Source organism: Paroedura picta, chromosome 2, assembly GCF_049243985.1.
Source record: "Paroedura picta isolate Pp20150507F chromosome 2, Ppicta_v3.0, whole genome shotgun sequence".
NCBI classification, from domain to species: domain Eukaryota; kingdom Metazoa; phylum Chordata; class Lepidosauria; order Squamata; family Gekkonidae; genus Paroedura; species Paroedura picta.
The window spans coordinates 62,404,475-62,419,592 of record NC_135370.1 but is presented as its reverse complement, the minus strand read 5'-3'; the positions used below and the strand labels follow the sequence as shown (position 1 = coordinate 62,419,592).

The 15,118-nt window shown below is 42.3% G+C and overlaps 1 protein-coding gene across 3 annotated transcripts in view; it reads right to left on the bottom strand.

Annotated features, from left to right (window-relative positions):
- The window catches only part of LMLN (leishmanolysin like peptidase), a 32,905-nt gene extending 18,344 nt beyond the window's left edge, over positions 1–14,561 (bottom strand). The window contains exons 1-11 of one of the 3 annotated variants that reach the window (XM_077320354.1): positions 14,349–14,485; positions 8,234–8,331; positions 8,070–8,124; positions 7,957–7,987; positions 7,284–7,366; positions 6,812–6,929; positions 5,796–5,974; positions 2,582–2,687; positions 2,271–2,365; positions 1,893–2,010; positions 913–1,020 (exon numbers count right to left, since the gene is read on the bottom strand). In XM_077320354.1, coding sequence (XP_077176469.1) covers positions 913–1,020; positions 1,893–2,010; positions 2,271–2,365; positions 2,582–2,687; positions 5,796–5,974; positions 6,812–6,929; positions 7,284–7,366; positions 7,957–7,987; positions 8,070–8,124; positions 8,234–8,249 — 909 coding nt within the window. In that variant the 5' untranslated portion in view covers positions 8,250–8,331; positions 14,349–14,485. Of the gene's footprint in view, positions 1–912; positions 1,021–1,892; positions 2,011–2,270; positions 2,366–2,581; positions 2,688–5,795; positions 5,975–6,811; positions 6,930–7,283; positions 7,367–7,956; positions 7,988–8,069; positions 8,125–8,233; positions 8,332–10,464; positions 14,307–14,348 lie in introns of those variants that run through there. The other 2 variants (XM_077320355.1, XM_077320353.1) reach the window with 2 other exon arrangements.
- Positions 14,562–15,118: the final 557 nt, after the last annotated feature.

Genomic DNA, 15,118 nt, shown 5'->3' with positions numbered 1-15,118 from the left:
TTCTCGTCCTCCTCCCTGGCTGCTGCCTCAGGGGCTGCCCTGCCACTCTGCTGCCGGCTCATCTTTGGTGCTCTCCGGCGGCTGCCATGGCTGGGGCTCCCCCTTGGCGTGGCACTGCACAGCTGCTGCTGGCAGCACCCCACAGTGGGTGGCAGGAAGTCAGGGGCGCTGGCGGGAAAGCAAATGGAGCAGGGGCTCAGGTGGTGGCAGCAACGTCCCCCGGCAAAAGATTACCCCGCCCCCCGGGCCTCAGAAAAATTGTCAAGCGTTGACCGGTCCCCGGTGATAAAAAGGTTGGGGACCACTGCCCTAGACTACCAGTTTTTGCTTTTTAAAATATTGTCAAGCTTTAGACAACAGAGACTGAAAATAGGCAGGGAAGAAACTTTCAGTAACACATCCTTAGATATTTTATTTCTAGCCAAACATTTTGGAACTGGTGACAAATTAAGCCAGAAAAGTAAAATATTAGTTATTGATGCTGCTGCATGCTCCCCTCACCCCCCTGTGTTAACTAGAAACATATGAACACATGGAGCAACCCTATGATATTCCAAAGAATGAAGGTACTCCATACACACCACCACTGGAATGTTTTGGAAACCTGAGAATGACAGTCTTCACATGCAAAAGTTAACATGGCAGGGCAACTTTGGACAAACAAAAGGTCTAATCTGTGTCTGCTGTCTGAATGCAGTGCCACCTTACACTAAATCAGAACACTGGTCCAACAAGGTCAGTATTGACTACACTGATTGGCAGGGGCCCTCTACCATCTCAGGTAGGGTCCTTCAGATCACCTACCACTTCAGCCTTTTAAATAAAGATGCTGGTAATTGAACCTGGGATCTTCTGCATACTACTACCCCTCTTAAACCATAACATTCCAACATCAGAATTATCTTTACTAACCTCCAATAATCGTTTCTCCCAGTGATTGAGCTCAGTGCCCATGCCCCCTTGATTTTCAAGTTCCATCCCCTCTAGGATGGGGCAGTTAAAATGTTTCCGGGCTTCTTCCTTGAGAAAGAAATGTCAGAAGAAAAATCTCAAAATACAGAACAGCTTTATTTGAAAAACCAGAGTAAAGATCAGGGTTTCCTACATATCAGAGTTATATTAAAATCAGGACTGCCTTCATGCAGCAAAACACACAGGAGGTTATGTCCACTTCACAAAGGATGTTATCAAAACTAATCTAGCACAGATTTTATATATAATACATATCTGTAACTATTGGCTATATAAATAAGAGCTGAGCCCTCCCGGGTGGAGCGCCTGTCCGGACTCCAGGCCAATCAGGAAGCACACAGTGAAGCTGCCATTGCACTCCTGGCCACTGCACGGAAAGCCTGCTGGAGGGCTGGTGAGTGCCATGGGGGAGCGCTGGCTGCATTCCCCCCTGGGCCGGAAAGCCCTCCCACGGCCTCAGAGGGCTTTCCGGTCCACTGGAGTCCTGCGGTCTAACTCTGTCTTTTTCTATCACTTTCTTCCCCTCTCTTCATTTACTTCTCTCCCTCTATTAATTTCTATCTCTTTCATTCTCTCTGTACTCCTCTGTCTATTCCCCCCTCTTTCTCTCTATTTGTCTCTGTTCTTCTTTCTCTTTCTTACTTTCTTTCCTTCTACCTATATTTCTTCCTATCACTCGCTTTTCCCTCTCTTTTCTTATCTCTTTATCTTTGTTTTTAATTAACTAGATTAACCTAATTTAGCCACCCCACCCCCCATTATTTGGATTATGTCAATCACCAGTAGTTTACCTGGAACAGATATTAAGTCACACCCATTTCTCTAACTGTTAAGACAGCTTTCCCTAGTGGGACATGGCATGAATAGATGCTATCTGAGAAATATTGCAAACTTCTGTGAAAAAGCCAAGTTATACTTACAACTACTTTAGGAGTTATCAGAAGAAATATATTGTGACGTAGAATCTTATTGCCCCGTACATCCCATATTCTTACTGCGTTACGAACAACTTTATTGCTCCACTGATATAAGCCAAGGCTATAAAGAAGAGAGATTTAATATAACATGGCTGTCAAGCAGGTTCTAATAAAAATTTGACTGCTGGGTTGTCCAACTGGGAAGGATTATGATTTTTTTTAAAGATATGACTTCTCTAAAGACAATTGTTCATAACACCCTGGCACTCTGTGTACACAAAAGAAACATCATCAAAGCAAACAAGTACTCTTAGTCATGTTATTAAATGTTGTTAGAAAAAAATATTCATAAATATCCCCACTTAAAGAAAGCTTACATACCTTTCATTGAAGGACGGCACTCCCTCTGCATATCTGGCAGTCAAAGGATTTCCCTCGTTATCATGATAAAAAGCAAACAGACCAGCAGAAAAACCCTTTAAGACAAGCCCAAATGCAAGCATATTAGAATTACTAGTATCAAAGTGCGTGTTTTACTCAGAAGCCCCAAAACGAAGAAATACGGAGGAAAGTACTTGAAAAGCAATCTGTCTGCATAGGCAAACCTGGCTTCCATGTGTACCAAGGACACTTATACATGTTTCAAGATACCACCAGTTGTTTAAAATGATGCTTTAAGTATCAATTCTTACCAATGCATGAATGATTTCATGTTTTACTGTAGACAGCATCCCAACAAACTCTTGTGGCTGGGTTGAAATCATATTTGGACAGAGATTGGCATACCCTGCAATTGGTCTAGGAAATGACAAAAGAAAAACCATGTCATATTGGAACATACAGTTCTCACAATTATTAGATAGATTAAATTTATGTTTAGATTTGTGTTTGAATAAAAAGTGTACGCACGGTAACTGTTGCTCATCGATGTCTTCTGTGCAGACACACGCTGAAACTGTGTATGTGGAACATTTTCTCTGGTATAAAGCTCCTAAAGGGGGTACCCCCTTTGGGAACTGACATACATGGGTTTTCTTGCCCAAGGCATCATGTGCTCCAATGGCAGGTACTCCTTTCCCCCTGTTCCTGCAAGGCTGCTGCAACCCCAAATGACAGAAGGAATCATAGGAGAGTTTATAGTGGGGCAGGAGGAAGGGAATACGTATCTGCAAAGAAGATACTGCTGACCAATAACCTGTTTTTATCTTCAGTGCAGTCCCATATGGGACCATTAGCAAGTTACTCACCAGAGGAGAGGGGGTGAAGGTCTCACTGAAAGAGAGCTTGAAGGACTGCTTTCCCCACATCTACATCCCTTCTGGCTTACAGGTACGCGGTATAATGCTTCACAAATGTATCCTCTGCAGACCAGGTAGCAGCCTTGCAGGTGTCCACTAGGGGAACCTTTCTGTGGAATGCAGCCGAGGAGGCTGTACTCAAGTGGCGTCTGTCTCCCTGTCACCAGGACAAAGACTGGAACAAGGCAGCCTTCCCCTTCTTGGGGCCCCAATATGACACAAAAAGTGTCCTTTCCTTATAGAATAGCTTGGTCCTGTCAGCACAATATAGAAGACTTCTCCTAACATCAAGAACCTTGGCTATTCTCAACATTTGCTTTCCATAAAGAAGCAGATCCTTGCTAGGTGAAACCATGGTTGGATCCCTTCCTACGATATTTTTGAGTAAAGTGTCAGAAGCACTCTTGGAGCTATAACAAGATGGAAATCAGAACAGAGCAAGCTTGAAATGGGTTTGGGTAAATCTAAGATCGCTCATACTGGCATCTTATGGGTGGGGTTAGTGGGTATCTCTTTAGGTATGTAGGTGACATACAGTATAGTATTGGGGAGGGCATGCTTGCTGCCGCAACAGTGAGGGAGCTGGTCCCAGTCTCATGAACTGACCCATAAGGATACTCAATTGATCCTCACCTAAATCTGTAAGGGGCCTGCCAGGAGAGTCAAAGTGCGGTGACAGGGTGCAAGAAGGCACCAGAATGACGTCTTGGTCATCTGTGGACCTTCTGGGGGCAAGTGATGTCTGCTATGCTTACAACTGAATTAGCCCTATCCTTAGGTTTCAACTCCTCCTGTTTCTTCACTAGAGGTTCTGATTGGGAACAAGCAGGAGTCATTTGAGCCAGAGACGGCGACTGAGGCCATCTAGACTGAAGCAAGGTGCTATAGAGGAGGCCCTCTTTGATAAACTTGGAATTTTCTTAATAGCTCATCGAAACCAACAATGGTCTGGAATGGGTCCCTGGTGTCAGATCGGAATGCTAAATTGCTCGAAGGGGAAGGGTCCAAGCTCGGTGTGGACTTCAGAGGAACCAAAGGGGACAATGTCTTCTCCGAAGCCTTATCACATTGAGCATTAGGCATGAAGTGTTGACAAAGAGAACAAGCACCAACATTATGGGACTCTTGAAGACACGTGAGACAAAGTTCATGCTAACTGCTGTACATCATCTTGGTCCCATATTTAGGACACTTTTTAACAGCACTTTGGTAGCCATATCTTAGCTACCACAAGTGATCATGCCAGAAGGAAAAAATCAGTGTAAGCCAGTCACTCAAAACGATACAAAGAAAAAGCTTTCTATCTTCATGGAGGCAAAAAAAAGGGAACCGAGGGAGGGGGTGCCTACTGCCAGAACACATGACACCTTGGGTGAGAAAACTTGCAAGTCAGTTCCAGAAGGGGGGGGGCACCCCCATTAAGAGTTTTATTCTAGAAAAATGTTCTGCAGGTGGCCTGAAAGAGGTGCAGCTCCAACAGCAGGCTGCACTGAAGACGAACAATGAATTTAACATTCCAATCTGATGCAATCCAAATAAACACATCAAGCTACTGGCCAACAGCAGCTCAGCAGTTATGCTATACCACCTGGGTTGAATGTCAATTTAGAAACAGAAAAACTTTAGGAGCAAGCAGAAATTTCTTCCTAAATACAAAATTACACTTCTGAAACAATACTAAGCATCTGAGATTTGACTGTAGCTTGTTGTACTTCTGACACACACTGCTCTCCTTCCCCTGCTATTTAACGCAGACATATACCACTTTCATCCTCCTGAAAAGAAAACTTATACAAGGGCGTAAATCTCCTAAGGTTGAACAACTTATTTATTCTTTGCAAGGCCCCGATTTTCCTGGTTCTTTTTTTTGTTCCTACCTGACCATTTTACTTCATTTATCCAGCTTCTGATCAATTGACATCATGTTGCATTTTACAGAATCAGAAAATGCATAAGTACAATGAAAACTAGGATATACTAGAAACGGTCTAAAACTACATTAATTAAATCCAAATATGAGCATCTAAAAATCTTAGATTATCCTTTGAGAGCTCTTACTGGCTTGGCATAGTGGTTAAGAGGAGCAGCTTCTAATCTGGTGATCTGGGTTTGATTCCCTGCTCCTCCACATGTAGTCAAGCTGGGTTACCTTGGGCTCATCACAGGCCTGTTAGAAGCTGTTCTCACAGAGGAGTTTCTCAGAGCTCAGCCTCACCTATCTCACAGGGTGTCTGTTGTGGGGAGAGGAAGGGAAGGTGACTTTGAGATTTCTTTAGGGAGTGAAAAATGGGTCATAAAAATTATTCTTATGACAGAAGCCAGATCTCCTTGCAAACCTTGGAAGTTAAACATACAACACTTAGTACTAGTTCACTCTGGTAATACTTAATTTTATGACTTATGGGCTGTTACAGGGATCCGATGCTCACACAACTGGAGTGTAGAATAGGCATTTCTATTAATGTCTAAACTGTTGGTGTAGGCCCAGGATTCTCAAAAATCATGGCTCTCTGTGCTAGTAGCAGCTAGCAAACTGGCGGAATAAGCCAATGAAGTCCCATATTATTTCTACATTTCAAATTCACTTTAATTTGCAAAAAACTCTCACCTGTCCATGTTTGCTTCCAGTTGGCAGTATGCTGCATATGCGATAATATTTTCTTGGCCGCATCTTTCAGTAGTCAGAGCACTAACGTATAGTATGAAGTCAGCATCTTGAACCCCTTCTTGATCTGGTAAACCGGCAGGACCACAAAGCCATTCGTTTTCACGACATACCCTACATTGCTGAAACAAAAGATTTAGGAATGATGAATTAGTTTGTAGCAAATCTGAAACAATCTGAAATCTGAAAGTCACTTGACTTTCAATGCAGAAATATATATATTTTAAAATATCCTTTTTTAGATTGAGAAACTATGTTTAGGACCAAGATCTTCTATTAACACCACCAGTAGACAAATTTTAAAAGTTTAGGTACACAAGACTTTCTTGGTTTCAAAACATACACCTTCCAGAATCCACCAACTGTTCCTTAAACAATCCAAACTGTATGGATTAGAGGAAAAGGTTTTTAAATAGGAAATAACATGGTGCATGCCCAATATTCACTTCTCTTCCTTTAGAAAGGAATCCCAACTCATATATTAAAGGGTCTTCAAGCTTTGAAAGCATCTATTTATCTAATGAAAAACTTTGAAAATTAGATACCTCGGAAATACATCCGTAACATGTATCTCATACATGCAGAGAACATCTGAAGAGACTGCAGTATGCATTGCTGAAATGTAGAAATCTGCTATCCGTGTTCAGCATGCTCTTCTAATCCTAAAAAATCTGGTGTCAGAGAACTGACAGAGTGAACTGAATGTTCACTCTTGATCATTTCAACTTTCTACTTCAACTCACGCCAGAAATTCAAGCAATCTGATGTTAATGACTGGAAGATTAAAGGTGATTCTTGGACATCAGCTAAGGCTCACCACAACAACAGGGCATGAATATCACTAAGCTGCCAAGTTTGAAGGCTCTGCACTATCCTTTTCCATCTTTTTTATTCCTCACTCTCATAAGAAACAGAGCTAAGTTTCACTACTGTAAATGAACAGTTGTTGACTGAAATACCTGCAGGTGTTTTTCAGGAACTATGACCGGACCACACCTAGTAAACTCTGCACAGGCTCCACGACAGTATCTATGTGGGTCATCTTTCTTCCTTATATATTGGTTTGTCACACACTGTCTTCAGGCAAATCAGAAAGAAAGTTATTTACCAAGGAAATTCCACACAACACAAAAGGACAAGAAAAATGATGATGAATGTCTCAGTAGTACAGCAGATGACAGGTTCTGAGGGGTCATATTATAGCTTCTCCCTAGTTTTCTGGTATTCCTGCTACAGCCATTCTTATGGGGCTCATGAGAACCACACACACACACAACCTGGGAACTCTGTTGCTAACCACCATCAATTATTATTGGTAAGTTTACATTTCAGGAGGTGGAATGCTTATACTGGGATCTGAGGAAGACTGATCTGTTTGTGAACTGCAATCTTAAAGACACCCTGGTATGGACCACCAAAGAGCATTTATACCTGCTCAGTAAGATAGTACCCGTAGGTTTCCGAACTTGAAATGTCTTTTCCAGATAAGAAATAGCTTGTGGGAAAAGCTTATGCTAGAAAAAGAAAAACAAAAGTTCACATCAAGAAAAATGAAGCCAGATTCTGAAACAGAGAAATCACTAGATTTAGGACATTTGCCCAGAACTTTTCACAGCTTTGCACTATGTGTGTGAAACATGTGTCTGATGAAAGAGATTTGTGCTACATTACATCATCAGAACATAAACAGCTACACAAAACTGACCCAAATTAAGATTCTCTCTTAGCAAGAATATTTAAACTAACTTGAAATGTTCAATGCTAACTGTGGGCTAGTGATAAAAGCGCTTACTGCTGGTGCAAATCGCCAACACTAGCCTCAGGGCATGCAAAAAGGGGACAAACGGCTGCTACTATCCAGTCTGGTCTCCGTCTATTATGGCTTTCAAATATAGTTTAGACTAGACTGCAGAATGTTACATTTGCAACAGACCATCCCATTCCAAAAGAAGATTCTGATGAGGCAGGGAAACTAGTGCCTTAAACGCTGAAAGACCCACCTGCAACAATGGACCTCATCATATAGATGTTTGAACTGCTGCAGTTCATCTAGAATTCCACGCAGCAATAGTCAACACACATGCAATAAAAAAGGTCGACGTACCTTTATAAGGTGCCTTTTTTCAGGAAGCAGTCTATGAGAAAAGAAAGCAGTTCTAGGCGAGAATGTTTTATCACCATCACAATTTTTTAATCACTCAGTAACAATGAAATTACTTTGGACCTCTCCTTAACACCCTGGTCCCTGTCTTTGTGCTGCTTCCCAGGCTACCTGCTTAGACGGGAAGGTAGAAAGAAGGGAAGTGAGAGAGGAAGTCTGTCCTGCCATTGGTTACTTTCCAGTCACAACAAGAATTCTGGAAGACTAGCATGATACTCACTCCTCAACACTGCCATCGTATTCAGTCTTAATTCTCAGTTGTCCATCAGTGCTTCTCTTCTTAATATGATTTTGCTTGAGATAAACTTTATAGATAACCTGGATAATGTAAAAGTATATTTACTGTTGGTACCTGCTCTAAGCCAACCAGGAAGGGTAGGCAATAAAAATAATGTTAACATTATTATTAATAAGAATTGGACAAACAACTTGTGTAGCATTTTTGTTTCAACAGGCAAATATTTTATTTCCCCATTTAATATGCTGAATTGCCCTCAGCCCTATCCTAGGTATTTTTATTCAGAAAAGTCCTATTGAGTTCAGTGGGGTTTACATCCATTTAAGTATATTACTGCTGCCTGATTTGAAAGCAAAATCCACAAATTTTCATGCAACTTGCCTCCAAGAAAACCTATCAAATTAAACATGTCAGTGCCTGGATACTCAGAAGTAAATCATAAATGGGATTGTACCTATTAGGCCTGTCTCTGCCTCCTACTTCAGTGTCAGCATAAAGTCTACATGCATACTTAAGGTCATACCATATGCAGTTTGTATGAATGTAGGCTCGCATTAGGGTGAACCCCATTGGCAGAGCTAGTTGGCATGATCCTACTCCATCCTCCCAGCCATGCATGTCCATACCTTGTATGCATAATGGTCCTGACTCCTCAGATCTATGGAGTCTCTATGCTATGCCTGCTGTACCAATCCTTTCCCCCTCCCCAAATTGGCTTTCTGCTGTCCTTGAGAATTAAAGCAGACAGACAGATGGACTGTCAGTTTACATAGTTTCAGCTCCTGAATGTTGGACTTAATTCTTCTGTCTCATTTTTGTGGGCATTTGTTCTGGTCAGTTCCTGATTAGTAATTTAATAATTGCATACCTATTTTTTCTCTGGCTATAATTTTTTTAGAATTTCTATTTTTATTGCTCCCCAATATAATGCATGGAGTGCAAAGTGTGAAAAGTTATATGTTCTTTAGCGCTTATGTGTCTATGTGCCACAATGGCACTTGAAACTAGCAATATAATTTATACAAAACGTTCTACTTTTCACATCAGAGCTCTACAAAACACTATGATGTAGTCAAAATCACATCCTGTCAGATAAGGAACTTATTTTTATGATATCTGTTCTGAGCATTCTCTGAATGGATCTGCCATATATACATAACTACTTTTGGTCTTTTCATCCAGCCTAATATCTGTAGTCAAATCTTGTGGCAGTAGAGTAGGCTTGCTTTATGAGCGATGCCATCGGTAGCCTTTGTGTCACATGACACAACTGCAGGGATTTTTTAAAGAGGGTAAATCTGAGTCATGAGGAAGTAAATATGCAACTAAAGTTACCAAGAGCCTCAGTTACTCAACAAATTATTAAAGCAAAGACAAATATCCCCTACCTGTTCATAAAACAATAAAGCAATTAAAATAACTATGCAACCAATTCACACATTTGGGATCACAGAACACAGGACTCAAAGATGACTGGCTAGTCTAGTCCATAACATGCAAACTGCAAGTTGACATGTACATCACCATCACCCCACATAGGGAACCCCATTAGCATGGCAAGCAAATAACACTGGCGTAAAGAATTCAGTTAGGACATTCAAAGGTTGAATGTCTGTATAATTGTTTAAATTATATTACTTTTATTGCACACAATTAAAAAAAACAACTTTAGAAATTAAAAACATATATCCGTATTTGCCGGCGTATAAAACGACTGGGCGTATAAGACGACCCCCCAAAATTTCCACTCAAAATATAGAGTTTGTTACAGTACATTACAGTACTATGGGCCACTATGGGCAGCTATGTTTATCCCAACTGAAGTGCACCCGGCGTATAGGACGACCCCACCACTTGGAGGCATGTTTTTCAGGGGAAAAAGTAGTCTTATACGCCAGCAAATACTGTATTCAGCCCATAGGCTATTGCAAGCCAGTATGCTATGCACTATGCAAACTAATACACAAATGCGTTTTGACCCTTATAGGGCCTTCGTCAAAGATCTGGTTTTAACACACACCAGTTCTTAACACATACAAAATATGTATAGCAGCCAATAAAAGCTCCAAAGCTCTCTTCCAAAGGCTGCTCAAAATTTTCAATTCTGTATTTCCTTATTAGTGCATGTATTGCAATGAGTGAAATTAAAACCAAAAAAATCACGGCAACCAATTAAAATTTAACAACATTTTTAAAAAGCCATTTTAAATTACCTTTGAAAGGGAGTAAGAATGACCTGCAGTCACTGAAAAAAACCCTGCAAATGTCCATCATAGTCCTCATCCTCTGACAGAAGTGAAAGGAGAAGTTAACACAAAAGCCCAACTGGTGTACAGGCTAATACTGGGAGAGGCAGTCCTTCAGGCACATGATCCCTTCATACCAATACATGGACTTCTGTTACTGTAATTTGGTCCTCAGTAGTAAATGTAAACACACCAATTTTCCAACTAATTATAATTCTTGGGGATCTTCAAGAGTACTTCAAACGCTGGCTGTACATTTGTAGTAAAAGAGAACATTTATTGAAAATCCCTACAAGTTTTACATAAGCAACACCAGAGAAATACTAACATATCTTGTGATTTCTTTATTAAATGGGAGGCTTAATATATATTTTTAAAAATATTATATTTGCATACTGTGGCTTTTTAGAAATGTTTGGTGGTGGTGGCTCCTTCCTTCCTTCCCTCCTTGTTCTGTAAAATGTATTATGTCAACGTTTCTGCAGTCTATATCATGCTATATTCAAAGTACATGCAGTAAAATAATGCCCCTTTCAAGGAGTCCCTCAATGTAGGAGAATGTGGCTAGATAAGAGACCAGAGCTTGGTCTATACATGCAGCAGCAGGGAGGAAGAGTAGAATTCTGAGGCGACAGAACGGGCTGTACCATTCAGACCATGGAAATGGGGTCACACACTTAGTGCTCCACAGTGTAAATGCTCACTGCAAATAAAACATTAATATTAGAGAACTTAGATGTACTGAGTTTTTACATGGGAGAATCGTTCTAGCATAGCCCTTCACATTCTAAGCCTGTTTCCCCCACTTACAGGGAATTCATATAAGGGAACTTTGAGAAAAGTGACCCCTCACCTGCAATCTGAATTGACACATGCCATCTTCCAACCTCATTAATACCACAGTCTGCTGCATAGATCTTTCAGGCCACAAGAACATAAGAAGAGCCCTGCTGGATCAGGGCTCTATATGGATCAGTGATCCATATAGTCCAGTATCTTGTCTAAGTGCCTGACTAGCTCCTCTGTAGGTCCAGCAACAGGTCACAGATGCCCAGGCTTTCCCCTGCCTCCTGGCACTGGGCTTCAGAGGTTTACTGCCTGAGAATGGAAAGCTTCTCTTTAGTTACTATGGCTAGAGGCCACGAATACACTTATATCCTCCATAAATCTGTCTAATCCCCCTCTAAAGCTTTCTGTGCCTGTCACCATCACTACATCCTCTGTCAGCAAATCCCACATTTTAATCACTCTCTGTGTAAAGTAGCATTTCCTTTGGGCCATCCTGAACCTACAGCCCATCAGCTTTGTTGGATATCCCTGAGTTCTAGTATTTTGGGAGAGGGGTGAAAAATTATCTTTGTCAACTCCCTCCACACCATGCATAATTTTATAAACCATTATCATGTTCCCCCACCCACTGCACTACTCACTCCTAGTTCCAGATCATTTATGAATAAATTCAATAGTAACAGTCCCAAAACCAATCCTTGTGAGACCCCAATGCTTATATTCTTCCATTGTGATAATCACCAGTTTATTCTTACTCTTTGCTCCCTGGGCATAAACTCTATAGGCAGGATAAGGAGGGCCAGGCTGCAGGAGATGCTGTATCAGAATGGGCACAGAATCAACATCAGGGGAATTAACTCTGCAACAGAAGGGATATGGGTGGAAATACTGGGCCCTATGGGCTACTTAAAAGTGGGAGTGTACTATCACCCACCTGATCAAATCCTTGAGGCTGATGAGTGTGTGCCATATATTTCCCCCATTCCACTGTTACTGAGAAGCTTACTACAGCTAAATTGGCCCTGAGGCACCAAGCACTCTAGCTCCCCACCTTAGCTCAGAAGTCTAGTGCTGGCACTTGTAATGCATTCTCACTTCCAGCAACCCTCGCCTCCCTTGGCCCCTTTCTCACCACACATGGCCCCCTTTCACCATTCCACCCACACTCCCAAATTCTATAATGTGGTATGTCCCTATCTATACTACCCAGAGTGTTTGTGCAATCATACTTTTTGATTGACTTGACTGGAACAAGAGGGGCAACTCAGTCCCAGATTTTGTCGGCCAACTGATATGGTGGCTATATTGTTAAACCAATCATCCTAACCATACCAATGCTGAAATTCCAAAATCAATAGACCTTTACTTTCAAGTAAAAGTGATCAGGCTATAACTAAACTGCACTCCTTCATCCACATATTGGAAGAACACAGAGAGATGTGTATTTGTAGCAGCAACCTCCATACCCCATGTCCCCTGCACACTCCATGCATGGCAGCAGAAGGGTTTTTCAGGCTTTTAAAAATAATCAATCACTACAGCTCAAGAGGCTGTTTTGCATTTCCTACTTCCTTTCTTTTTTAAACCAGCAGTCAGTTATATTTCTTTTGTGGAAATATAACCATCTTGAAAAGAGTTACAGAGTTACCTTTAAAATAAAATGGTCTGGGAAGAGTCTTTTTTTAAAAAGTCATACAGTGGCACATGAGGGAAATGGAAACTGTGGCATGGAAAATAGCATTAATGTGCGTGAAGCCTTCAAAAACTCAGAACCTCCCTATCCACATGGTCTGCAAAGATGCTTTGCTTGTGGTATGTCCAAAAACAGCATCATTTATTATACAAGGCCCTTTACATGTGTGCAGCTGCAGCACAAAAACTTCTATTTTTCTCTGTTCTTTCCTACACCAAATCCCAGAGTGCCTGTCTAAAACACTGGCCTGGATCACAAGAACAGGGTTTTCATAATCATCATACCGAAGAACAAGCACCAGTCAAAGTTCAGTATTCTGTACACACTGTACCACTTTGACTTTCCACTAGCAGTAACGTACAGTAAACAAAGTTACAAAGACAAAACCAAATCATATACAAAAAAAAAATAATACTCCAGCATCCGCATTTGTATTTGCACAATGAGTTCTAGCAATATACTGTTCATGTGAAGACTTCAATTTCAGTTTCCCAGATCCCTCTGAGTTCCCTGTTATTAAAACAGGACAAAATATAATTGATACACAAGACCTGGTTCTTCTGGCTTGGTGGCTGCACCCAAAGACAGACATTAAAAAGATTCTGAAGGTAGATAAGACCTTATTGCAATAAAGGGAAGATTCCCTTTATTCGAATTGGTAAACATAGGCATTCATCTTTCATACCTTTTCAATAATTATATGCATACATCATATCATCGCAACATTACACAGACTCCTTATCCAAGACATGCTTTTAACTTTGAAATTGCAAACAGCTGTTCGCTAAGCATGTCCCTACTTATTTTTAGGATGGGTCTTTCCTAACTCGGGGCTCAAGTTCTAATTCCCTGTGTTCCAAGGAACCAGGCACCATCCTGTTTCTCCATTTTGCTACTCAGCTAGCTTCTGCATTATAAACATATGTTGCCAACTACCAGGGAGATTACTGTATCGGCTTTCTTTTAATCCTGGCCATTGCGAGGTGAGCCTTGGTTGTTACTTGCAATTCATTATGAGCTCAGCCGTGATTACTGAGCCTTCATAACGATCGCCCAAACCCAGTAGCTCCAAGTGACCCCTCAACTTCACAGAAAGGATTAAAAGCAACAACCCCGAAGTGCTCGGTGCAGCCTGCAGCCTACTTGTCCAGAATCACTGCTCCTATGCAGGATTTCATGGAGCTCCCCGATATATGCAAACACTGAGGGATTCTCGGAAGCCAAATGCAGCGCAAGCAAGTCAGAACGACTAAGCTGAGTGGACAAAGGGAAACAGGCGAAGCCGAACCCAACGCGCGTCTTCACAGCTCTAGCCCTCTTCTCCTCCTCTTTGCACCGGCTCACCCGGCTGCACCCCCGGCATCCTCACCTCCTCGGCGCTGGGGACGCGGTGGTGGCAGGCAGCCGAAGCGGGGTCAGCGCCTGGGCTGCCACCCAGCAGGAGCCACGCAACCAGAGCGGCGGTGGCGGCGGCGGCGGGGAACACCGAGGGCGGCCGGAGACGCAGACGGACCCGCCACTCCGCCGACATCTTGCCCGCCTCCTGCGCTACCCCCGCGTAGCCATGGTCTCCGCAAGGGAGCCGGCCGAGCGCCTCGCCTCCCAGCCAATAGGAACGCGCGAAGCCAGTAAGCAGACTCCTATTGGGTCTCTCTCGCTAAGCGGGCGGGCGGGCGGGCGGCTGAGGCTAGAATTCTACCGAGGTGACTGGGCGACTAATGACGTCATGCCAGTTCTGCGAGCAGCCAATGGGGCAGGGCAGAGAAAGGTTGGCTGCGTTGTGATTCGAGGACGCTCCATGAAGTGGGACCTAATTGGACGGCGGGGGGAGAGTAGGGGCAAAGTCAGGGTGAGATGAAGTTGATGGTAGCGGCAGGTACGAAATAAGGTCAGCGGAAGGAGCGCGTACCTGCCCTTTTATAATAATTAACAACAACAATAATTATCTCTTAAACCCTAAATTACTGGAGTTCACTTTTTATCGGGTCGGGTATTATTCTTTTAAAAAAACAAACGCAATAACCGAGAAAGAAGAGGATTCTAGCTACGAGTCAAGCGCTTAAGCTGGTGTTGCTAACACACTGGAGGGAAAAAAAATACCTTGACCGTTTCACAGACGCCGACTGAGATATTATTTAA